The sequence below is a fragment of the Streptopelia decaocto genome (genome assembly GCF_964273445.1).
Source record: "Streptopelia decaocto genome assembly, chromosome: 3".
Classification (NCBI taxonomy): domain Eukaryota; kingdom Metazoa; phylum Chordata; class Aves; order Columbiformes; family Columbidae; genus Streptopelia; species Streptopelia decaocto.
The window spans coordinates 54,628,971-54,655,972 of record NC_138656.1 but is presented as its reverse complement, the minus strand read 5'-3'; the positions used below and the strand labels follow the sequence as shown (position 1 = coordinate 54,655,972).

The window sequence follows — 27,002 nt, the reverse complement described above, 5'->3', positions numbered from 1 at the left end:
TAAAAATAACACCATTACATCTATTTTAAATTTTTTTTTCTGTCCTGCAACACTCAGATCCAACCAGGTTATCAGAATCCACTTTCCTATATAGCTGCTTTTATAAAAGAGCTCAAATAACACCCACATTGGCTGTGAAATCTTTCTAGAATTCAGACTTAGCCAATAGACAATGAAGTAATTGCCTTTTTAGTACACTGTGGTTTTTCGAATTCTTTTAAAATTATTATTAGGTTGGTAAAGATAGAACAGAATTCGTAGTCAGTTGTTCAAGCCTCACAGTATACTAAAAGTATACCCAGTCTCTATCTATCCCCCTGTGACTGATGCAAGACATTTTGGTCTGATGTAAATTCTCTGTAATCACAGGGTATGAGGAAGGGTGATTCAGTAGACTGAGATTAACTGAAGCTTTACGCACCCAGACTTTTAATCTCTTTTACTGACCCTTGTACTGAACCCCAGAGTCAGTGTCTAATCCTGGACAAATGGCCTGACCTTTCCATCATGCCTTCCTTACCTGTCAAAGACTATAAACTTCTCAGAATCTTTGACAAGTAACAAAACCATAGAAGTTCATATAGAACCTGAGAGCTGAAAGTCTGACAGCTGAAAAGAAAACTAAGATAGCTTTTAATTTAAATGTGTAACACAAATATTTCAGTATAATCATTTTGAGAACCAAAACCTGCAAGAAATGGTACCGCACACAAGTAAAGATATTAATCAATACACACTGCTTATATTTCCTTTCAGTCTTTCCCAGCTAATTTTTCTGTTAACTATGAATTCTGTCACTGGTGAAGTAGGTGATTATGTCAGCAACCTTCATAATATCTGGTAATTGCTATAACAATATTTTATGCTTTCTGAAACTAATTTTTAGTTTCAATATTTTGTTTCAGGGAATCTTTTGATAAGCTGTCCCAAATGGCACAGACTTTAAATGAAGAAGGCCATGGTGTGGGCAATGAAATGCGCCTCGCTTCTCAGCATCTCACCAATTATCAAAACATGGTCAAGACTGTCAGGGAGAAGCTGCGAACATGTCAGCTTGCACTCCAAGAGCATCTCACTTTGGAGGAGGCATTGCAGAGTATGTGGTCATGGGTGAAAGAGGTTCAAGATAAACTCACATCATCGGAGAGCACTGTTGGTAGCAAAGCCACACTAGAGAGACGACTGACACAAATTCAGGTAAAGAAGGATACAATTAGAGATTACACATCAAGGTCAATATTGGTGTGGATCACATCAGTGGAAAAGAAATATTTTTATATTTTAGTCTTTGTACGGTTATGAGGGAGAGGATTAGAATTTAAGGTGTTCTTGACAAGTTGAGAGGTGCAGTATGAAAAACAGGATGAAGTATAATGGAGACAGGTGCCAGGTATTCCATTTAATATGGAATAATGAACTGTGAAAATATGTATTCAGGTCTAAAAAGGCTTTCCTAATGGAGGGGAAGCTCTGGAGACAGAGCAGAAGCTCTGACACAGAGAAGCTGTGACTTATCTGTCACAGGCAGTCTTCAGGAACAGGTTAGATAAACGTCTATTAGGAAGGTCATCAGTGTAGGACACGCTGCCATGGGCCTTCTCGAGATTGCCTCTACCTATGTGGTGCTGCCTTTCTGTGCAGTATTTGACCTGCTCACTATCTACTGCAATGTGAGCAATATTTTAGTATAACCAATACAGTGAAATACCTGTATGGCTGTGGGAAAAACTGCTGGATCACTTGCATATAGCAAGGGACAGGCACATACAAGAAGAGGTCCCTAGGAATTCATACTGCGCATGGCTTTCAAGGATAAATGACTTCAGAAAAGATGGTGTCCACTATTGAAAGAATAACAGCTTTCACCTCTCAGCAGATTGCATTTGATGTTTTGACTTATTTTGCCATACAGGAGATCCTCTTACTCAAAGGTGATGGTGAAGTTAAGCTGAACATGGCCATTGGCAAAGGAGAACAAGCACTTAGAAGCAGCAATGAGGAAGGACAAAAGGTGATACAAACCGAGCTACAGACGCTGAAGGACGTATGGAATGACATCATCAGCACCTCAGTGAACTGGCAGAGGTAAAACTCCTAGAACAACACAGGTCAGATCCTGCCATCTTTGCTCACAAAGAGTGGTACCTTACAGCACATAGGAGTCCATTCTTTCATTACTGGTATGTGAAGGGAAAGCTACATCATCAGAGAGAATCGAAATTGCCTGAAAAAAATACATCCTTCTATAAAAAAGATGAGTTGACTTTACCAGATGAAACAAATTTCATCTGAGATGATACTAATTTAAAAATAAATAGAAATCATACAAATTCATACAGTGAAAAACTTAGAAAGGGCTTTCTGAGTTATTGAACACATAGTTGGGCAGGACCAAGAACATCTGACAGATATTTATCTACCTTTTCCTTACAAAACTCTAGGAAGGTTTCTCGATTCTGTCTTTCACTGTGTATTTTAATTAAAAAGTAGATCCTAATATCCACTGCAAATAATCTTTCTTGTTAATTAGACTGTTTTCTTCTTGTCTTAACCTCGGTAGTATCACACTGTTGAATTTTGTTTACTTGTTTATCCTCTACTCTCTACAAATCCTTTTCCACAGAACTAAGCCTAGGCAGTTATCCCAAATTTTGTATTTGTATGCCTGATTTCTCCTTGCTAAGTAAAGTATTATTTTCATAATCAAATTTCATCTTTTAAAAATTTATTTTAAGGACATCTGATATTTAAATCCCGTTATCCAAAAGAGTTGCAGCTGCTTCTTGGTTGCTTTCATGTGTGGGCTTTACAAGCACTCCCTGTTCCATCACCCCAGTCATTACTGAATAGAAATGGGCACTTGGTGAACTTCTGCATGATCTGACTTCCTTAGTTCTCTAATGAAAACAAAGTCTTCCCTGCATCAGAAAACTCAAAGATCTGCATCAGAAAAGTCACATATCTGTATTTGAGATAATCTGAGTGTGAGGATAACTAGGTCCTAAAAACCAGCTGTCAATGGTGGGATCCATGATGTAGGTAAACTGAAGTTTTTCAATTGAATGTGGTGCCACATTCTTACTTATTCCAAAATTATAATGCAATTATTTGTAGAAAATTATAATGGGATACCTTTAAGATTTCGTGGTAACTTCACTTAATTTTTGTCATAAAATATTATTTAGATTAGGCTAGACCATTACATTTTGAATGAAATCCCTACCACACTTACATCAATTATTAAGTTCAGTGGAATGAGAATGATATTCGTCAACACAAGTCCCAGAGAAATCTGGTGATCTGCTAGAAAGATCAATATAGAACAGAAGACAGTACGTCTTATAAGTTGTAAATGGGACTATATATAATTGATTTGTTCTTCCAAAGGTTGCCATAATATCTCTTAATTATCAATAATTTCATAGGCTGCTGTACATTTTATTACTCTGATCATAAAGAACTCCAGTATTTGCTCTGTATTTTCCTTTCCTGGTCAGACACTGAAATGTGTTTTTCATTAGTCTGAAACAGACAGATTGCTCATGATTGCTATGATAGGAAAGTAGTTGTATCAGATTATATGTAGTAGCCCAAAGAACACAACAATTCTAGAATAGCTTGCGGGTAAGTTGACATAGAAAACTAAGACGGGGAAAAGGTATATTCTAAACATATTACACATTGCTACAGACAGCGCAACAATTAAGGTATAAGTAGGCTTCAGGCTTTTTTATTTTTTTCAGACCTTTCAAAAGTTCTCATCTGTACTGTGTATGTTTCTTTTCATGTAAGCTGCCTAGAGTCTGTCATTGGCCAGTGGAATGAATATCTGGAAAGGAAAAACCAGCTGGAGCAGTGGTTAGAGAAACTGGATCACAAAGTGGAACAGCCTTTAGAACCACAGCTTGGTCTGAAGGAGAAGTTTGCTCAGCTGGACCACTTCCAGGCTATTGTTTCAGAGATAGAGGATCACTCTGGTGATTTACAGCAACTCATTGAAAAAGCTGTGGAACTGTATGAAAAAACAGAGGATGATTCTTTTGGAGAAGCAGCTCAAGAAGAACTGAAAACACAGTTTAATGATATCAGAACTGTAGCCAAGGTAAGATAAAGACAAAGGCCTCCATTTCAAGTAAAATTTTTAGATATCTGTATGTGAGCCTAAAATTTCAATGTTCATAATTTTTAGTAACTAAAGGATTAACTTGAATAGTCTTGCCCTTTGTTATGGTTGACTATAACAAAAAAGTTGGATGTAGTTTACTAAAATTCACTGGAATGAAAAAACATTGTTGGGAATTGAAATTGGTATGGTTAGGATTTTTTAAAAGTGAAAGGCATATATTTTATTCTTAATTTCATATACACAACAATATTTCTGACACACTTCCAGATTTATTTTCATCTAATACTTTTTCATTCATTTATAACACTTTTTTTTTTTTAACCTGAAAAAGGAAGAATGAAATGCCTCCTGGAGCAGAAAACATATTGTCAAAAAGAGAAATGCTGTTGTCAGAAACATGTATGCCCGTATTTTGTGGTGTTTCAAGCCACTAAGCACTACACGTGCTATACAGGTATTCTGTTTGGTTTCTAAGAAAGGATGCATGAGCGCACTGAGACCTTCTGCTAACCAGATCGTGATTGTGATGACACTAGCTCTGAGTTACAATCTCCATCTTCACAGCTAATGAGAAAGTTTGCATCTGGAAGAGGCCACGTAATAACAGGCTAATGTGAAATTGAAGTAAACATTGTATATAAATTCATTAAGCTGGTGGAAATGTGACTTGAGTTTTCATGTATTGGGAGTAGAGCTGATAGCCTGTAGGTAATTAATCAATAGTCTCTATTAAAAAAAGAGAACCAAAGTAAAAAAGTGGAAGATCTAACAAATTACCGGTTAAGAAAAATGTTAAATCTAGGGCATATGAATTTACTTTAGTAAAAATCTGAATATTTCTCACTAAACTTGATAAATGAAAGTCATTATGTGGAGTCATGCACTTCAGGTTTGGATTTGTTTTATTGCTGTTTGTTGTTGTTATTGTTTTGTTGGGGTTTTAAAAAATTATTTGTGGGATAAGATATACTTTTATTGTCATTGCTTTATTGCTTTAAACACAGACCATGGACGTTATAGCCCTCTCAGATGTAAGTAGTCTGTAATTACCGCCTATTCAAACACTCTTGTTTTTATGATGAACTTCTGCTCTCTTTTTTCTTCCTTTTTTTTAATTGGTATGAACATGGTTCCTAGAGAATCAGTGCAGTTTCATCCTTGTATAACTCTACTTCTTTCAGTGGCATTAAATCTAGAGCAATACAAAGATTACTGACTCAATACAATGCTTTTAAACTTGTGAGTATCAGAAGGGAGCTTGGCAGTTTTCTCCTAAAATCAATATGCATCTATAAATTTAATTTCTTAAGCAAGAAAGACAGCTTTGCAGTCTTTGCCATCTTTGCCTTGGGAGAGAACAGCACTGACTGTAACTGGCAGAAGCCATTGCCACCAGAAAAGACCAAGTGAAGTTGTACTTTGCCTCTCCTGCTCTACTGGTGCTGTATTTTGATGTGAGCAAAATAAAGAGGGATGTGTGGTTGCCTTTCCTGGGGCTCCTTTGCTTCCCTAGGAAGCTATCTATTTAATTTAGAGACAGGCACGTGTTGATATTTTCGTACTCTGTTGTTGCATAAAATGCATTAAGATATAAAATCTTTGAGGATTTACTTTAGGTCTTTTTTGTTTAGCTAGTAACCATCATTTGTCTGACACATTCTGGGAAATTATGATGATTATTTTCAGAGGCAACAGTAGGGTTAATAATCTAACTTAATTTTTAAAAGCATTGGTTGTATATTGAGTTATTGGAAAAAATGAACAAACAAACAAACAAACAAACTGGAGTTTAATTCATAAGTGGTTTAGTTTGAAGCCAGTTTAAGGACACTTAGATCTAGATTAGAATATTCACATGGGAGTAAAAAGCAATTTGATTAGCTCAGTTCACTTTTAGTTAGTTTTGATAAACATTCCTGAGTGTTAGCTCACAAGAATGTAAGAACAAATCTACCGACTCAGACCAAAGGCAAATCTAGAGTAGTACACTATTTCACCTTTTTACAGTAAGGTAAGCTGATCCCACTTTAAGCTTACATTAGAAAGCGAAGATGGAGCCATGAAGCTGTCATACATCTATGTCAGGGTATGTGCCCTTCAGGGCTGCAAGGCAAGTGCCTGGGGACGGCCACCACTTCTGATCTGATTGTTAAAATGGGACTCATCGCCATAAGAAACTTTTGCAATTTTAAACTGCAAAGTCCTCATCTGTGGTCTCTGTATGGGATATCCTTCTGACTCTACTTAGCATTTATAGAGAGTTGATCCTTCTAAATAAGAGTTATGTTTCTCATGGCATGCAGCTCCCTGGAAGGACTCATGGATGATCTGTAAGACTCTCTCCAGGGGTATTGGGAAAAGCATGCCAGAGTTGCACGGCTGCAGCTTCAACGTCTATTAAGCGATACATTTTGTGTTAAAGGATGTGATAAAATACATTTTTGCATACATTTTCAGAAGACTTCTTCATCTTTTGCTCCAGTGGAACACACCTGTCCAGACACTCTAAACTAAACTTTGTACAGCGTAGCACTGTGTTCTGCTGCTGTAAGCTGTGCTCTATTCAGCATTCAAATGGACGCCATAGAGTCAGACTAACTATAGCACTGCATGCTTAAAGCCAGAACAGTATTTAAGAACTCCAATGATCTTAATGATCTTTTTATTTTCTTTTTTTTTTTTAAATCTGAAATGATAGGAGAAAATGAGGAAAGTGGAAGATATTGTGAAGGATCACTTGCTATACCTTGATGCTGTTCATGAATTCACAGACTGGCTCCATTCTGCAAAGGAAGAGCTGCACCGCTGGTCAGATACATCTGGAGATACATCAACCATACAGAAAAAACTGGCCAAAATCAATGTAAGATAAGTTAGCTTTCATTATTTCATCTGCAGTTCAGACCCTATGCTCTAAAATAGGCCAGAGCCAAAAAGTTGTGGGATCTTGCTCTTTGTATATTTGAAATAGTGATTACATTTCAGTGAGCTGAAAGCAAGCTTTCTAAGCTATGTTTTCTTTTCACCTCCCTTCTCATATTGAACTGGTGGAGTAAAAGTACAATCAGACCTGAATTAGCCACAGCACACATGGAAGCAATTTGCAAGAGCGGAAGCCCAGTGGCATCACAGAAGAATGTGTCTTAGTTGATTAATGAATACTGCTCTGGCCATCCCCAAATATACTTTCCTTCATGAGCAGAGTTGTCTGAATCAAAGTCAAAACCCGCCTCCCCTGAATTGCATGAAATGTAGCTGCATAAAGCAGTGCAAGGGTTATTCTCCCAAAACAAAGTAGAAATGTATGATTTGATTTCTTGTGTATAGTCTCCTTACCCTGGCATCCATTTGTACGCATTTGAATGCCTAAACAAGTTACGTATTTCTGAATGCAACATTAAAGCAGGCTCCTGCCAGATGTTTATGTTCAGATTCTTACGCTAGCAGCATTTTACTCTTCTCCTAAACATGAGAGAGTGGGACAGTGAACAGGCTACCAAACGAGGATTCAGGATACCTGAGATCAAATTACAGATTTGTTGTACATTCTTGGATTGTTTGTTTCTTTTGTGCTCAAACTCCCCATATATAAAACAGAGAAGGGAGGAGATAATAGTTTCTAGCTTGTAAGAGAGACAGGAGAATAAATAACATTACTCCATGCAACGTTTGAGATGATATTTATATTCTTCAGCTTCTTAAGCTGAAAACTCCCAAAATTCCCTTGTAGCGTTTGTAAGATTGAAATAAGACACTGTAGAAAGAATTCACTTACTAAAAAAAAAAAAAAAAAAAAAAAAAAGACATGTGCAACCAATTATGGCACATCAGGCACATCACAGATCATGGGTAGGCTGTAAAATGCTTTTTCTGAGCAGCACAGTTGTGTTTTTGAAACTGCTATGAGCAGCTACATACCAGTGCTGCTTATGTAAAAGGTCACAAGTAAGTTACTGTTTTCCGCATCTTAACCCAAACAGTATTTCCAGTATCTCTCTCGCCTAAGCTTAAGAAACTTTCAGTGTCGCTCTTTAACCAGTGTAAACCCCGCACACTCTCTCGCCTGAGTTTTATTTTCATCCATCCCCGGGCTGCGTTCCGCCGCCCAAGTGCCGCCGCCGCAGCCACGGCTCGGTGCGGGACGCTGTGCGCTGCCCCCGCCCCGCCGCGCCCCCCCGCCTTGGGCGATTTCCCCCCTCTTTCCCAGGGGTGGCGGTGGCAGCTCCGCGGGTTACCATGGCAATGTCGCTTTGCAGGAGCTGGTAGAGTCTCGGCAGATCGGCGCGGGCCGCCTGGGCCGAGTGGAGACGCTGGCTCCCGCCGCGAAGCGCAGCACGACCGCCGGCGGGTGCCAGCTGCTGGCTGCCGAGATGCAGGCCCTGCGCTCGGACTGGAGGCAGTGGGAAGAGAGCGCCTTGCGAAGCCAGGGCAGCCTGCGGGAGGTGCTGAGCCAGATGGCCCTGTCGGAGCGGGAGTTCGCGGCGCGGGTGGCGCAGCTGGAGGAGGCGGTGCAGCGGTTCGGGGGGCTGTTGGCCGCCTGGTCGCAGAGCCTGGTCCCCCTCGACAGCCGGCACACCGACGCCGAGGTCGTGGAAAGCTGGCGCAAGGAGAAAGTAAGGTTACATCTCTTTTCCTAGCTGCTTTTTGGTTGTACGTGTAGCGTTACTGTGGGCAGAAAACTTCTGCCAAGCCGGGCTATCAAGTAGAAAATGATAAAATGTGTTTGTGAAAAATATTTCTATGAAATCCCAACTTCCCAAACTTTTTTTTTTGTAACTGTAATCATAGCAAGCAGTGTTTACAGATGTTTCTCTCCTTGGCCTCTGCTGCACAAGGCTTACCAAATGCTGCCTGGATCTTAGATGTTAAAAACAGGGCTTGCCTCTGAGAAACTGAAGGAGCTGGCACACCAGCTCTGGACTTCTATTCCAGGTTGCTCAGTGTTTCAAGCCAGAGTAGCACTTGATCAGGCAAATGTGAAGCATTTCCTAAAAGCCAAGTAGCAGCTGGAGCCGTTTCTTACTTAAAATTTAACAGGAGTGTATTGAGCTTATACTTTCCATTTCTTGAAATATCTTTCACATTATGCACATTGAGATCTTGCCCAATATTTAAAGAAGTTATACTAGAAACAAGTATGCTTGCTATTTGCTTTGCTATGGAATGCAGTGGAACTTAGAGAAATATAGAGGTTGTTTCTGTTCCTGCTTGTTTTCTAGCAAGAAATTCCACATGGATTTATCACACACACACACTGCTTTAGATACATATGTATATCCACAACAATCAAAATATAAGTTTGTGTGTATCTCGACGACTGTGAATCACAGATGTTGAGAAAAGATACAGAGCATTTCCTTTCCAGGGTAGTGTTGCAATAAAGCAGTTTCAGTAAAGGAAGAGAGGTGTGTGATGCCTGCTTTCTGACTCCTTGACTGAAGAAAAAACTCAGAATACCTTGTCTTTGAACTGAGATTATAAATCTCCTCCTCCAGTGTCTGTGCCAAGTGATTTCTGTGGCTTCCCCTTTCACAGAATTCCCTGACACAGATTTATGGAACCTGCTTGCCTGAGTGCCAATACATATCTGTAGGAATGTCGTTACATTGGAGCAAATAATCATACAAATATGCAAAGTCTTCCATGTTTATATGCTTTTGAAAAGGAAAGGAAGATATGCAATTGTCAACAACATACGACAATGATTACCAGACATTTTTTTGTTTTATAAATGTAGAAGCACTATCTTCAAAGGCTATTGCTTTTATTAGCGTTAGATACACTGTGTATGTACTGTAGCTCTATGTAACAACACTTTATTTAGGCAGATGTAAACTTTAGTTAATGAGGGAAAATGCAGAGGCATCTCAAGACTTACTATGCAGAGCCCTACTATGTAATTTTATGTATAGTTAGAGGAAATGTGACAGCAATCTTTCCATTTCTGGTCCCCAGGGATAGGTCCTATTGTGAATGTAAAATAGCACTGCAGCTTTCCATTTCCATTGTCTCACAGTGATTCTGTTGCCATGTAAACCAAGGCCATGAGTTAAAAATGCATTTCACAATTCTCAGAATCAGCAAGCTCATTTTGTTATTCTATTATACTCAAGCTCTGTTCCTTTAGGTATGTGCAACATAATAGCACATACCACAGATCTTGAACTTGGAATTTGGGAAATTATTTTGGTAACTGTCAGATTCAAAATTAAATCCAAGTGGCTGCAATGGTGCTATCAGTGTTTCTGTGTGGAAGTATGCCACAGTTAAAAGTAGACTGTTTTGAAAGTTAATGTTCCTGTTTGTCAATAAGCTGTGCCTAAGGCTGTATGTCATCAGAATAATCTTTTAGTAGTTATTGAGGTAGGTTATTTGGCACTGAAAAATCTCATTGAAAACAGGCAATTCTAACCCTATGCTGCTCTTAGGAGATGCTTGCTTTCTTTACCAAAAAAAGGCTGTTAGTATTTCATTATGATGATTCCTGCCCTACACGATTTGTGACATCGTCAGTTTAAGTAATGTCCATTGTGCTGCTCTTCCTAATGCTTTCAAAAAATGTCCTGTATGCAGTTTAACATAAAGTAAGATAAACAAAAAGTAATTAGTTTACATTCTTTTCTGAGCATCATTGCTAGTACATAATTACTTAATTCAAATGCTACTTTATATGGCCTTGAAACAAACTGGTAGTGTGACTATTTCAAGTATCTTTTAATTATAATTGAACAGATTTCTGGTGTATGAGTGACTCAAAGCAGATGAAGTCCATAATATAAGCATGAATAATGTAAATCAGAGGAGTCCTGAAAATCTGCTGTAGCAAAATATCTTTTCATACTTGCAAGAACACAAGAAAGTTTGTACACATAAAATATCTGAAATGTCTCTAGACTTAATTTTACAGGGCTTCCCTGTGGTGTATAAATGCAGGCATATTTCAGTAATGTTAATATAATCAAGCTGTGAACATGGTCTAAGCAACTGTTATTCATAGACAACGCATGCTTGTAGTTTTATTTTTCTCAAAACGGATAGTTGTGTTTTTTCTTCTTGGCAGTTCACATACTATGAAGAAGAAGTATATGTATATATATTTTATACTTGCTCAGAAATGCACAATATAGATCTTAAAAAATTCATTTCACAGCTCTGCAGACTTTATCAGGAAAAGGTACATGAAGCAAGTACAAAGTTGCTTGTGGGCAGCCTACATATGAGCTGCTTCACTGGCTTTTGTCCATTTGCTGTTTCTACTAAGTCTGTTCATTGGCTTGCTAGACCCTTGCTAATATTTCTTTTAACTTTTGATTTACATAAAGGTATATCTGTTTATTGCAGAGTTAGTTAGTACTTTGCAGTGAAAAGTCTACTCTTCTACTCTGCATTTTTATCTCTGTAATGTAGTTTGTGATACTTTGAAAACCTTCTGCATATATTTTCATGTACATCATTTGTACCTGTCCTGAACATTTTATTTTGTGTTGATAAATTATTACAAACTGTTTACTATGTATATTTTCAATCATCCTTATATATATATATATATATACACATTCAGAAACATGATTTGGGGACTTCCCTTTCCCATTTCCACGTCCCTATTTGAATTTGTCTTTACTTCCATGTGATCTCTTTCTTAAGTTTATATTGTACATTTCTTCCAGATTGGCACTTTGATTTAGCCGAACTAATCTGTATGTGCCAAACACTATGGCCTGCCTGTGCCGCAGAACCTCTGCTGTGGTGAATGTAATGAGCTAGAAATCATCTTTTTTTCCATGGTAGTTTAAGAGGAATGCCTGAAGACTTTAGTTCTAATGAGACAAGGAGCCAAGTCTGCACAGCTCATTATGCTGGAGTAGCTGGCGGGATTCTGCAGTGGAGATGCTGCGGACGTCAACAAAGACTGTTTTTGTTGGAGTGGTTATCACACCTCTCCCAGTGACGTAAACTAAGCCAACACAAGCAATTTTTTTGTTGGCTTAGCTGTCTCCAAAGCAAGAGTCTTTCCAGTGCAGCAATGACAGACAGTAACCCATTTACTCTCACAGGACTGTGGGCAGCTGTACTTTTTCATTGTGAAGCCTTCTGTGAAGGAGTTGAAGTTGTTAAAAGCTTTGTGCGTAAATTAGTTTTTTGGATACAGTTCAACACTGTTTTTATTGAACAAGCTAAACTTAAGCCAACAGGCCATTTATATTTATAGAAACATATATTATTTTCTATTCTGTAGTTGTATGGACTTTTATATGAAAACAGCTAACTGACAATACCATAGCTCATTTATTAAAATGAACTTTGTAATTTAAAGCATTCTTTCAGAACATTTTGAACTAAGAAAGTTGAGGCTTCCAGAATTTTTGCCTCTAGAAGCTCATAATTTCAAATAAGCTTCTCTACGTTTGACTGCTAAAATACTCTTGAAAGTGAACATGCCTGGATCATAAATGAAGTTGAATTTAAATTCTGATAAATTTTTATTCAAAAGATTTTATTTATTTATTTATTTTTTTACTCACCAGTATTGTTCATTTGTTTTGTATTAACAGGAAACTTTGGATGCTCTGGTGAAGTCTGAACATATGACAGATGAGATTAAAACTCAGTTAAATGATCTTTGTAGATTTTCCAGAGATTTGAGTACTCATTCTTCAAAGGTTTCAGGATTGATTAAGGAGTATAACAGGTACACACATTCATCTTGTTTATAGTTAATCAGTCCCATGTGTGAGTGTGTGGGTGTGAGCTGTCTTTTAGAGACCCGTTAATTAGAATTTTAGAATTAGAAACAGAGGTATACAATAACTACCATCTTTATTTTGATTTTGGTGTCAATAGCAGTTGTAAAAAGTAGCTATTTGGGTTTTTTTTTTCTAAAAGCCAGGCTATGTCACCAAACTCAGGTGAAACTAATGTATATCCACATCTGACCTATTACAGGAGGAATCCTTGTAAGAAGCTGTGAGGTAGCATTGTGGGTTACTTGTCTGAAGGAAGAACAAGCAATGCCAACTATTTAAGATATTTTTCTTAATTTTGCCCTTCAGTTTACTTTTCTTTGACTGGCTGGTTTCTTGAAACAGGGGAGCTAGCATTTGCTTGCTTTCTCTCAGGTCACTCTATCTGATTTACTTGGGAGTGTGACACCCGCATTTCAGACACAAGATTCTCTTTTTGCTTGCAGCGGGTTATAGCTTTTGGCTCCTGTAGCTGCAGAAGAAGGATGCGATGACCCAGATTGATCCCTTCTAACGTTATGAACTTGATTGAGCCACAGAAGCTAAAATCGGAGCTGCTGTAGTTCCGCACACTGTCCCTAGAGAGAGAAGGGGGCTTGCAGAAACTGTTCATGCTTAGGTACACTGAGTCACTCTGGAAACACACCTGCCATATCTGTGACACTTATGTCCCAATTTACATGCTTCACTTTTAAGGGACTGAAAGCCTCTAATCGATTTCCTGGTGCCTCAGTGAAATACTTAAAGCTGGTAGGAGGAATCCAGGTTAACCTAACCTTACTGTTGTATTTTGGAGAACTAAGTAAAAGCCTTGTCACCTAACAGAGCCTTTCTTCCCTCCCTTGCTCACTTCTGCTTCCATGGTGTGATAAACCCAGCCTCTGCCTGCAAGCTTCAAAAGGATGTCAGAGCAAAGAGCAGATCTTGCAGCAAAGATTTCGGACAGCTTTCAGGGACTTCCAGCAGTGGCTGGTCAATGCAAAAGTCACCACAGCCAAATGCTTTGATGTGCCTCAAAACATCAGTGAAGCTTCGGCAAGTCTGCAGAAAATACAGGTAACTATAGCAGTAAATTATTAGTCTAAAGGATACCTGATCAGTTTCATATAAAGCTCAGACTGAATTGTTTAGTGAATTAGTGGGTTTTGTTAATGTTGTTATTGTCAACACTAAAGGTGACTAATGGCAAGGAAATAAACCCTTTTTTTTAATGTGATTTGTTTATTATAGTTGTTGGGTTACAGTATCTGTGTAGTCATTGTCTCTCATAGTAGTTTTCCTTGTTTGTTTCCTTTTTATAATATGAAAAATGTTTTAAAAGTAGGAAAGTACTGTAGAATCAAAACAATATCAGAATTGGGACTTAGTACCTGGATTTATTTCAAAGTTATGTAAATATTTTTCCTCATATAAGAAAATACAGCTCCTGTGGTGCAAGAAGAGAGTTAAAACATATGCAGTGTGAGCAGGCATTCAAAAAGTGTATTTTTCATATAAAGCTAAAACGAGCCCCAAAAACTCTATGGATAGGAATGTCAATTAAAAGTTTATTTTAATAAAGCAAGTGAAAGAAATACTTTTATGAATATAATATAATTATAATTTTATCTGAAAATAGAAAAATGAGAATTACGTAACGAGACTGTTAAACCTTCAGTTAGGTAGTAGAACAGAAGAAATTCACAGCAATTTCTTAGGAAATACCAAAACCCAAATAACTTCCTCTTCCTTTTGGTAAATTCACTTTCCCTTGCTTAAACTGTTTACTTAAAAGCATAAACAATACTGTATTAATATGTCAAAACTTTAACTACCCCAAAATGAGACTATGTTTAGAGGAAATATTAGGAAAAAAAAAAATCCTAGTAGTTTTTAACATTAAATACAAGTTTTAGCAAGGTTGTTGGTGTTCGTTTTGGTGTGGTTTGGTTTTTTCCCAAGAGTGGTAAGATGTTTTTTCTTTATTACTGCAGCACCTTCATAGCATAAACCCTTACTTTGTTCTCCTATTCCTTGAAAGCTGCTTTAGATGAAATAAACTTTTTTTTGACATGCAGTGACTGCCTTAGGACTTCTAGAGATGTCCTGGTAACTTGTGTAAACATAAAAAATTATTTTTGTTAAAAGTTAATGTTCTGTCTGTTAGAACATTTGCCACCATTAAGTCACAAGGCAATTATATCTTTGATTTTAATATAGCCAGAACCTGAACAAAGTATTTCCAAGCTAACAGACCCTTTACAGTCTCTACTAAGATCTCTAATGTAACTCAGAATTAGAACCTGATTTAGTAATTTTTGTAATGATCTCGTTACTTCTGAATGTGGATGTGACCTCGTGATTATGGATATAAAACTATTTTTGTATCACATAATCATGACAGTAACAGTTTAAAATATTGGTATTAAAGACTACTACATTCCTTTGAGTCCTAAATGCTCACAGAGTCTTTTAATAATTACAAGTTATAAGAAAAGTATCCCAATGGATTGTTTCCTTACATTTGTGTGTAATTTTTGCATATACATGTTTCAATACCAGCATTGTACAAGATTTCTATGAAGAAAAATATCTTAACCAGGGGAGGTAAATTAAGGATGCAGAGGGATAAATCCCACAGTTTAGACATTACTCAGGGTCTGAGCATAAGCCCTTAGACGCTCAGGGAAGGCCCAGTGTGGCTGTCGCCCATGGGCAAGGCTTCAAGCCTGCCCGTGCTTCAGAGAGGGCCCTGGCTCCTGCATTCACCCGTGCCAGGATGCTGGTTGCCCAAAATGAAACTCTCACCATTTTCTGGAGATTTAAAGAAGTATAGTACCCAACTAAATGACCAGTAATGGTGTCACGAAGTGCAGAACACACAGGTAATTCTAGAGCCTTAATATATACATTATTCAGATGCATGGCACTTCTGGATTAAGTAGCTGTTCTTCCTAAATCACATAAATATGAATGATATTAAAATGGAATGCACCAGAAGGTGAGTTAGCATATTAATGCACAGAAACAGTAAACTCTTATCCCTGTTAAATTTTCTGGTAGCTTGCCTTTGACCTTTACTGCAACCTGAAGTTCACCAATTATCTTATTTGATTACTATTTTTAGGAATTCTTATCAGAAAGTGAGAATGGGCAACAAAAACTAAACCTGCTAGCATCCAAAGGAGAACTGCTGTGCTCTGTTTTACCAAAGGAAAAGGCTAAACTTATCCGGGACAAATCTGCTACTGCTAAAGAAGATTGGAAAAATTTCATCACCATCCTCCACCAGAAGGAATCGGCATTGGAGGTATTGAACCAGTCACAGTGGGGAAAGATAGATCTAAATTTCCTCTCTGCTTTTTTTTTTTTTTCAAACAGCACGGTTTAGATTTCATATATAGCTGCATTTATGATGTGACAGAACTTAGAAATAGCTGTTTTCAAGAAGTCTTATTCTTCCATTTACTTTTTACTTTTGTTTACTTGTCTCCTTATGACCTGATTCCACTTTAAGTGGGGTGTTTCATGCAGAAGGCTGTTCTTCAGAGTGACTGAAAGTAGCAAAGACAGCAGTTGCTCAAATTCCTTAACATGAGCCTCATCAAATGTACTGGATTACTAAAACACAGTTTCTTTTTTAAGGACTGTTTTAGCACGGACTTCAGACACTGGTGCTGATTGAATAGTCACAGTACACTGCATAAATGACACTCTTATTGCAAACTGATGAAATGTAATGTTTTATTTGAGCAACTTTTAAAATGAACCTCAGTGCCTTTCTCTATTCTGAACTCATGATTCAACCAGAATCACAGAAGGTGAATATCTTAAGAAAAATAATCTCTTTTAAGGTCATAAGTTTGAAGTTCAAAACGTCTTAGCTGGAATTCCTTGCATGACATAGGAGAATGAAAGTTCCTAGGCATTCCTATTTAATGCTGCTTACCTAGCTGAGAAGAAAGTTTAAATACAGTTAATACATCATGTATTAGAGACTTTCAAAGAAAATTCTCAGGTAGAAGGGATTTACCTTTCTTAATCTTGGGGTTGCCACGAAAAGGTGTCCTTAAAGGTTAATCTTTATAGGCGAGAATTTTTCAGTCTTATAGGTTTAGTCTTTCATTCTCATGTTTAAGTGATAAGGCTATAGCTAAAAAGAAAACTAAATCACTTTGGGAAAAAAAAAAAAAGTAGTTCTGGCACAGGAACTATGCTGTCCAGGTTTCTATTCTATGAGAGTTATTTCAGATGCTCTTTTTTTTCAATCATGCAGAATAAGTCTACAAGAAAAATAAGCAGGCATTTTACGTATGCCTACCTATGAATTTATGCACATGTTTTTATAACCAAAACTTTACACTAGAAAATAATATAATCAGAAATGATCCCTAGGATTGGGTTGAACTTAGTCAGTCATACATCTCTTAGGAATAGTGGCAGCGCATTTAAGGAGGAGTCAGTTTGAATGACTACAGTCAGATGTTAGGTAATTTGTATCCCAAATCAGCTTTCAGACTGTCTTAGCTGTGTGAGTTAGACTTAAATTGAGTCAAGGCTCATAAGATCTGTGAAGTTTTCAGTTTAAAGGAAATTTGCTTCAGCCTCAACAACTGTGTAGACATTCTTGCCTCTGTCTTGCCTCTTAAAGAGGCACTCTCTCATACTTTTAGTTTTCAGTGCCTGTTTGTGGGATGGGAAGGAGCAAAGCTGGTGTAATTTATTTTGAAAAGTTGTTTATTTGGCTGCAATTATACATACTTTTTTTTGTGCTTGATCTGTGTGTTGTGCATTACAGTTATGTCCAGTGCAGTGAGACTGTTGATAACATTCTGCATGTCTTCCCAGAACTTAAAGATCCAGATGAGGGACTTTGAAGCAACTGCTGAGCCTCTGCAGGAGTGGCTGACCACAACTGAGAAGATGGTACAAGGAAGTAGCGGTCGGCTCCATGATCTTCCTTCCAAGAGGAGAGAGCAGCAAAAGTTGCAGGTGATTTCTTATAAGCCTTTTCAACACAGCCAGACTTTCCTATCCCATATTCTTGATCTCATTGTTTCCTTACAAAAATATGATAATTCCAGCATCCTGACTTGTAAATAAGATGAGAACTGATTTATTTCAAAGATTGCTGTTGGTGTTCCTGTCCCATCAGGTTTTGCATCTCCAAATTTCTTACGACATGCTGCTTCATTGCTGTAGCCGTTTGGTGTGCCTTAGCACGCTTGCTATATGTCACTTTTGTTTTTCATGGGGCCTTCATGCTTCTCTTTCTCCTGCATTCTTGCACCCACTCTTAATATTAATGTGCTTCTGCTTTACAGTCTGTCCTTGAGGAAATAAGCTGCCACGAGCATCAGCTCAACAGGCTAAAAGAGAAAGCTCAGCAGCTGTGGGAAGAGCAAGCTGTCAGCAAAAGCTTTATGCGCAGAGTGTCTCAGTTGTCTTCTCAATATCTTACTCTAAGCAATCTGACAAAGGTAATGCACCTTGTGTATGTGCTTTTAAGCAGTTCGTTTGATGTTGGTGGGGAAAAAGACTGAAATGTGAAACACTGTGGTTGTCTTACTTGTCTGCTCTGAGCTATCTATCTTGTCTTTCACACTGGCTTTAAAGAGTGAGAGGTTAGGACGTGGATAATTCAATGAACTGTCAACAAAATGGAATGGTGATTTGTAATTATTTTTTTTAAACATGTTTTGATTAAAAGTAAATTCCACCTGATTATACAATATTTTTTTTCCAGATTCAAAGCAAGGTGGGTTTGGTTTTGATTATTTCAAGCATCAAGGACATTTTAGTTATGTAATAAGAGGCACCTGAAAGAAGTATTTTTCAAAACATAGGAGAGTTATTTTTTTAGAAATTACAGAATACAGAAAAGTTATTACTTCATTGAATCCTGTAACAATTATTAGTTACTTGCATTGTAAGTATCTTTATCTAAATCTAATAGATTGCCCTTCTGAAAAACTGACCTCTTAGGCTGCTTTTGAAAGTTCACTGAGAGGCATAGGCCAAACTCTAAAGCCTCAGACTGGGAACTGAGTGTTTAAACTAACTCAGTTTTGGGTAGTGGTGCTTTACAAAGACACTTCACCATTTAACAGTCCTCCTATCTCTGCTGTGCAGGCAGATAAGGAGGTCTTTGTATCAGGACTGTTTCTGTTTGTTTCACAAAGTTCCAGTTGTGAAGTAGGCTTGATACTGGATTAGGCTTACAGTTACTACAGTAATGAGGGTAATTAAGGATATAAGTGTGTTATAGGGTAACAATTCAATTCAGAAAGTGTTTAGATTTGGCCAGTTGCTAGTTTGATAATTTCTATATTTTCTGTGGAAATAAAAATTATGAGGCATATCTAGAGCTGTATGACGTACTGAAACTGATTGTATACATGGCCATAATAAATTTTCATGACTGCAACATGAGAAAGGGAAAGATGCGTGAGTTACTAACATTGACTTATGTGGACAGAACTCATAGGAGATGTCAGGATGAGAACAAGGAGTCTGAGACAGACAGTGCATATGATCCAGCCTATGAGAGAAATCCTGAAATTCTTTGGGTAGCCATGAATGCCTGAGAAAGATCCCTCTCTGTAACTTCCTAAGCCTGTTTCACTGGCTTGACTTTAGTTCCCTGTCACTGTGTGAAATATGCTCTTCTCTGTATTCCTGTTCACTTTAGGCCTTTAAGCAATGTAACTTGAGGGGTTTTTTTTATTATTTTTTTATTATTCATAGGATTATTCAGTGATTTTTTTCAGAAGAATGGTTATAGCAGTGGGAGTCATTAAGGAAAACATGTCTTTCTTTTCCATGTATCAATAAAGTAATATTGCTGCAGTGACATAACTTCACGGGCTTAAATCTGTCTTGTACATTGTCAGATTTCACAAGTTATCTTCAGCTGTGACATTGAACTGGAGTTTAGGTGTTATTTACCAGATGTTTAAGAAAAGGTGGAAGCCAGAAAACTCTCATCTACTTTGGATGAGAGGAGATAATTATGTGAAGCTTTACATTAAGAGAATAAGAAAGGGCATTTTTGAAATTTTCGTTTGTATATTATGTTTGGACAACTCCTGTGTGTGTATTCAAAATTCATTCCATGTTCAAGTAAGTGTACTTCTAATTATCAATGTATGAAGAGAATTTCTGTGTATAGTTTATGAAACTCATTCTCAAATCCATAAGTAAGTGTGGGGAATAAGTAATCCTTTGAATAGTTGCTGGTGCTAATTGCTGTGTGAATTTCAGGAGAAAGTTTCCAGAATGGATAGGGTTGTAGCAGAGCATCAACAGTTCTCGCACAGTGTCAAGGACCTCCAGGACTGGATGGCTGATGCAGTTCATATGCTGGATTCCTACTGTCATCCCACGGCAGACAAGAGTGTTCTGGACAGCCGGATGCTAAAGCTAGAGGTATGGAAACAATAGGCACCAAAACCTGCTCTTTTTACATCTGTAAAAAGAATATAAAGATAGGATACTTTACATTGTTTGTTGCATATTAGTGTGACGACTGGTGTCATTCAGACACTGGTTTTCAACTTACCCAAAACCAACTATTTTATTGAGGAAAAAGTTCATTATTAGAAGTTTTCTGTAAGAAGGATATAGGGAACCTTATGACATGGAAAAAAATGTATATATGCAAATTCTTAAAAAATGCAAAAGATATTGTGTGGCTGCTGAAGGTTAAATGAAAGTAGTAAGATATTCATGTCTATTAGTTTAATATATTATTTCCTAGATCTTACAGATGACATTAATTATTTGGAACAGCTTTTCCTGTATATAAGAGATTGTAGTAAAATACTAAAATTATACTTTATCTTTTGTTTGTTGAGTCTTTCGAGTTCATGCTTTTAGGCTTTTCGTGACTTTACACAGTGTTAGGGTTTGCAACTGCGCAGCTCCAGGAGCTGAACTCTCTAAGCTGACGATGCTAATAGTCTACTGAGTTCATATGTTGGCACCTTTTTGTTGCAGATAGATCCTAGAATTGAGAACTTTATTTCAGCCCTGTAGAAGAGCTTTGTCATCGTATCTTGTTTTCTCTATAAATGAATCCTCCTGTTTTCCATCTAAATGACATTCCCTTTGGAATGTCAGCTTTTCCACCCAACAGTACCTTCTCTGGTACACTGTAAGCACCTTCACAAATTTAATTAAAACATCTCTCTCAATTAAGATTTTTTTTTTTGGTCATAATGGCCTAAACCTACCCTTTGAAAGTCACATTTTCCTTGTGAAGCCCAGCTGAGAACCCCAGTATCCCTCTTCCAAATGACTGTACAAGCTGCTAAATTTGATCAGCTCATTTTCCAGTAAAGCCAGTTAGTATATTCATACCCAGTTAGTGATAAAAATAGAATAATATCTGCTGTCCTTTTAGGGACTGCTGGCAGTGAAACAAGAGAAAGAAATCCAAATGAAAATGGTTCTGACAAGAGGAGAATCTGTTCTTCAAAATACTTCCCTGGAGGGCGTACCAGTGATTGAAAAGCAGTTGCAGACCCTGAAGGACAGCTGGGCTTCTCTTCTGTCTGCTTGTATCCAGTGCAAGAGGTAAAAAGCTTATGAGGTGCAGAATGATGCTTAGCAATAAAGCTAATGATGCTTAGCAATAAAGCTAAACTAATTCCCAGAGTGTTATTATTCTGGGAGTCAAATTCGAAGAAAATTGCTGCATGTGCCTAACGTTGTAAGTCTAGAGGCCTTAAGTCACATGTTCACTTGAAGTACAAAAAGGGGAGGAAACCGTGTGGGATCAAGCTTTGCTTAGACTTCTTGTCAATATACCGTTAAAAGTGGATTCTGTGTTCATAATCTTGTTGTAAATTTTAGTTCGAGTTGCGCTTGATGCCTTGATTTGTTCTCAGAAATGAGATCTTTTCACAGACATTAACAGTTGCTCTGTCAAGGTCCTGTCTGGTTTTCCACTTGCTAGCCTTTCATGGAAGGTACTATATTTACAATGTGATGGTCCAAGTAATGGAATAAAGAAATACAGGGGAAAAAAATGCAGCCTTTTGTGGTGGAGCATCAATAATTGCAAATACTTCATTTTAAAGCAACAAAATTAATTAAACATTAGAGTGCAGCAACTTTTGAATGTATGCAAAGGGGCAGAAAGTTTCTCAATCTGGATCTCATACTTTCACTTGCATTTCGTTTACTAAAGCTAGAACACATCAGTCAGAACTTACAGACCTCCTTAATATTCCAAGTTTGTAAAACCTGATTTCTCTTTATCAGCCAAACAGTGCTCCTGGTTAAAACCTGTAAAGTTTTAACAGCTCTGTCTTAGACTGCTTAGCTTGTGGCATATCTTTCTTATATATAGCCTAAAATAACTGTATATTACTACATATCACTGCTTAAATAGCTTGAGAACACCCTCTATCACAACAAATATGTATTTTTAAATTACAGTCAACTGGAAGGAGCTCTTTCCAAATGGACAAGTTACCAGGATGATGTTCGTCAGTTTTCCAGCTGGATGGATAAAGTAGAAGCAAGCATGAATGCTTCTGAAAGGCAATATGCCGAACTGAGGGAAAAAACAGCTGCCCTCAGCAAAGCAAAGGTGTGTTTGCTTTACAACAAACAAGCAACAAGCCCATATCACCTTATAAGCAAGAAAAAAGGTTGAATAACTGCAAGATTAGTCTGTGATCTTGTTTTAATACTACCCATTCATTTCTGGTTTGCAGCTGCTCAGTGAAGAGGTGTTGAGTCACAGCAGCCTCTTGGAGACAATTGAAGTGAAAGGAAGCGGGATGGCTGAGCATTATGTCACTCAGCTTGAACTCCAGGACCTTCAGGAGCGGTATAAGTTCCTCAAAGACAGGACAAGGGTACAGTTTTTCTTGATAGCACTCCTCTTGTTTTGTTGGCAACAAGGAGAAAGAAAAAAGTCATTTCATTGTTCATGTATTTTGCAGTTAAATGAGGAGTAAAAGTTTGGGGACAGCTCTAACTTAATGTAAGAGAAAGTTATTAAGGTGATTTATCAGTCTGTCTTCCTGTACCACTAAGCTTCAGATCTTTTCAGAAAGGTTCTAAAAATCTGAATCTGAAAAAAAAAATAATAATCCTGTGATTAGTCTGAGGATTTCCATGTTAAAAGTCTCGTTGACTTTAGTGCAGGTAGGATTTTACACATTACTGTGTAGTTGATCAAACCATCCTCAGAATCCAAGAACTCTTGAATTCTAGGAAAGCTCTGCACCAGATACAAACTTTTCATCCTGATGGAAGTCTGGGTTTTATGTTTTCTTGGTTTGATGATACACTAGGTATTTGTACATGTATGTAAATCTTTTAACAAGCAGGAGGCAGTAACAAAAACTGAAGAACTGCTTAACTTACATCAAAAGTACCAAAGAAATCTGAAGGCCTTTGAACTGTGGCTGGAGAAGGAACAGGAAAAACTTGACTGCTTATCACATCTCGATGGTGATGCCCAGAAACAGGAGGCAACACTCCGAGACTTACAGGTAGATAATGTGTGACACCCTACTTGTAATCCTACTTGTAAAATAAGAGAATAATATTAAATACCAGAGAAAAATGGTATCTTTTGTTTTGTCTGGAGAACAGCTTGGAATCACGTGGTATATAAGTACTTTGCTGCTCAAAAGTGGCTCCATTAAAGGAAGTGGAAACATTGTCACTTATTTCCAGAAAGAGTTGTCAGGTCTTGAATGATATCTGCAGGCATAGTAATGCTTTCTTGGAAGTGCTGAATTTGTTTTATATGTTGGCCTTCCTTTTCTTTTTTCCTGTATTTCACAGAATATCAAAAGTATTCTTTTGATTGAGTTTCATCTCTTATTGTTTGCGGTGCAGATGGATCTACTTTCAGGCAGTTCTAGTCATGTAGGCTCCCACGGTGAGATGGGAAAACAATTACTGAATCACTTAAGTGACAACAAATGGTGAACGTGTTGTGCTTCAGTGATTTCTCAATTATGATCTTAAGCTAACTTGAAATACTTTCATACCTGTTGTTTAATTAGCAAAAGGTCAGTACTTGAGTTATGAAATATTTATTACTTTATTCAAGATACTGAGAAGGTCTTTGTATGACCAGGGACTCTGCATATGTCTTGTTATTATAGTTTACTTTACAAAATGTGAATCCATTTTGAAAATCTGAATATATATATCTCAAATGAAACTAAGAAGACACACAACTGTATTTTTTTGAGACAATTTCCTGGTTATGTTTTCTAATCAGATTGAATCTCTTCATTCTTTCTAATCAAGTTCTAATAAGCATGAAAATGCCACACATGTCCAGAAGAGGGTATCAAGAATTATTTTGGAATGATGTCTTAACCATATGTAAAAATAAACAGATTTGTTTATTTTAAAAGACTGAAACAGATTAAATTTAAAACAGATTCAATTTTAGGATCAGTCTTACAGTCTACTTGCCACAGCTAGAAAGTTTTGTGTTTAAGGCTGTGCTGATCAGATTGCATCCATCCCATGCCAGCTCAGACAGCTAATGTTTCAGAACTGATTATAAACTTAGCAGGAGGGGAAAGAATCTAATGCATGTCTGGTCAATAATTTTGTCTAATTCACTTATCAATAATAGTGATATTTGTTTTGCTTTGTAAGTAAGCATGCCATCATAAGTGTTCTTAGAGGTAGGGTAATATGTGTTCAACCATAGATAACTAAAGGGAATAGCTAGATAACATGGCACAACTGCTTTTGTCTCAAGTAGAACCAGGGCTTTGTTTGCCATGTGTGAAAGCAAGTTGTTAATGTAGGGTATGTATCCATTACTCTGCCTTTACAGGAACTGCAGGTCCACTGTGTGGAAGGACAAGCATTACTGAACGCTGCTGTTCATGCCCGAGAGGAGGTGATTCCATGGGGCGTTCCCCAGATAGAAGACCGAGCCCTGGAATCCTTACGGCAGGATTGGCAAGTTTATCAGCACAGACTTTCTGAAGCAAGAAGCCGATTAAATGCCACTGTGAGCAGACTGAGGTTGATGGAGAAAAAACTTCAGAAGGTTAATGACTGGCTGACAGGTCTGGAGGACAAAGTTGCTATCAGGAGTGGGAGGCAGTCTGGTAGAGCAACAAAGGAGATGCAACTTCAACAAATGAAGGTAAAGAATATAGTTAAGGCGTTCCTCAAACAAAATACCATGTGAGGTTTCCACTAAGTTCCTGGTTGCACTGTGAAAGTGACAACAAGCATTGAAATTCATTCAGAGGCAGTTCCTAGAATAATGGATTCAAGAGAGTTTCATGCCTTCTGAGTCTGAGTTTCTCCCATTTTACTGGTAAAGGTATGGCTAAATCAATGTTGAAATCTCATAGGAAGGTCTGGAATTCATATGCTCTGTGGTATGTGAAGGCATAACTGAGGACAAAGCGTGGTCCTGGAGTGGGAAAATGTGTTTACAAGAGTAAAATGTGTTAAGTCTGTGTTAAGTCTGCTGTGCTGATGTAATAATTCACCTTTAGTCACTGCAAGGAGAAGGCATGGTTCTGAATAAACACAGGAAGCAGATTTGAAGAGATTCAAGATTACACTGTACAATCACCTTTGAAACTCTGGGCAAATTCTGTATGAAGTCCAGGTTGCATTTCTATTATTATTTGGAAAAAAAAAATGAATCTACTCTAATGCAATGCAGTCCATATGGTATGCTAAAAAATCTAGTATATTCATCATGTTAACCTTCATCAGATTCTGGTTTATTTTCGTGTTGTAAATCCATGTTTACAACCTTTTTTGGTTGGTTGGTTGGTTTTGTGTTTTTTTTTTTTCGTTGTTTGTTTGTTTTGGGTTTTTTTGTTGTTGGTGGTGGTTGTTTGTTTTTTTTTTTCCAATGTATTTTCTGGCTTTGTTAAAAATAAATCCCTATTGTGTTTGAATCAGTCATATAAGCTGGTAATGTGTTTGTCATAGAAGTGGCATGAAGAAATTACAATCTACAAAGATGATGTGGAGGAAGTTGGGGTACTGGCTCAGCAAATACTAGAGGAAAGCCTCACTGCAAGTAGAATGGGAATCCAGGCTACACAGCTTACGTCTCGCTACCAAACTCTTCTTCTTCATGTCTTGGTAAGTAATGAAAATTAATTCATCTCAAAACCATAAATTGCCAGTTAAGAAGCAAGTATGAGCAGACTTTCTTAATTAGTCTTTATCAGAGTTTATTCATTACTGTAGACTCAGTAATATAATATTCACATATATATCCATATATATATGTATACACACACACGTAGATTTCATTGGACTAAGTGTATTACAGAACTATAATCAGGATAATGCCCTTTCAAAAATACACAGTATTGATCAGATGTCATTACCAGAAGGCTGTGCTGCCATCCAGAGGGACCTGGACAGGCTGGAGAGTTTGGCGGGGAATAACCTGATGAAATTTAACAAGGGAAAGTTTAGAGTCCTGCATCTGGGCAGGAACAACCCCAGGTTCCAGTATAGGTTGGGAAATTACATATTAGAGAGCAGTGTAGGGGAAAGGGACCTGGGGGTCCTGGTGAACAACAGGATGACCATGAGCCAGCATGTGGCCAGGAAGGCCAATGGTATCCTGGGGTGTATTAGAAGGGGGGTGGTTAGTAGATCGAGAGAGGTCCTCCTTCCCCTCTACTCCGCCCTGGTGAGACCACATCTGGAATATTGTGTCCAGTTGTGGGCCCCTCAGTTCAAGAAGGACAGGGAACTGCTGGAGAGGGTCCAGCGTAGGGCAACGAAGATGATTAAGGGAGTGGAGCACCTCCCTTATGAAGAAAGGCTGAGGGAGCTGGGTCTCTTTAGTTTGGAGAAGAGGAGACTAAGGGGGGACCTTATTAATGTTTATAAATATATAAAGGGTGAGTGCCACGAGGACGGAACCAGGCTCTTCTCGGTGGCAAACAATGATAGGACAAGGGGTAATGGGATCAAGCTGGAACACAAGAGGTTCCACTTAAATTTGAGAAAAAACTTCTTCTCAGTGAGGGTGACAGAGCACTGGAACAGGCTGCCCAGGGAGGTTGTGGAGTCTCCTTCTCTGGAGACATTCAAAACCCGCCTGGACATGTTCCTGTGCGACCTCACCTAGGCGTTCCTGCTCCAGCAGGGGGATTGGACTAGATGATCTT

At 37.8% G+C, this 27,002-nt stretch overlaps 1 protein-coding gene across 1 annotated transcript in view; it reads left to right on the top strand.

Moving 5' to 3' along the window:
- SYNE1 (spectrin repeat containing nuclear envelope protein 1) overlaps positions 1–27,002 on the top strand; it is a 304,124-nt gene that overhangs the window by 142,988 nt on the left and 134,134 nt on the right. Inside the window, exons 50-66 of the mRNA XM_082048748.1 lie at positions 906–1,197; positions 1,913–2,085; positions 3,793–4,102; positions 6,825–6,989; positions 8,383–8,739; positions 12,679–12,815; positions 13,746–13,923; positions 15,974–16,156; positions 17,695–17,838; positions 18,171–18,326; positions 20,110–20,274; positions 21,251–21,423; positions 22,291–22,444; positions 22,572–22,715; positions 23,193–23,357; positions 24,674–24,991; positions 25,801–25,956. Coding sequence (XP_081904874.1) covers positions 906–1,197; positions 1,913–2,085; positions 3,793–4,102; positions 6,825–6,989; positions 8,383–8,739; positions 12,679–12,815; positions 13,746–13,923; positions 15,974–16,156; positions 17,695–17,838; positions 18,171–18,326; positions 20,110–20,274; positions 21,251–21,423; positions 22,291–22,444; positions 22,572–22,715; positions 23,193–23,357; positions 24,674–24,991; positions 25,801–25,956 — 3,370 coding nt within the window. The remainder of the gene's footprint in view (positions 1–905; positions 1,198–1,912; positions 2,086–3,792; positions 4,103–6,824; positions 6,990–8,382; positions 8,740–12,678; positions 12,816–13,745; positions 13,924–15,973; positions 16,157–17,694; positions 17,839–18,170; positions 18,327–20,109; positions 20,275–21,250; positions 21,424–22,290; positions 22,445–22,571; positions 22,716–23,192; positions 23,358–24,673; positions 24,992–25,800; positions 25,957–27,002) is intronic.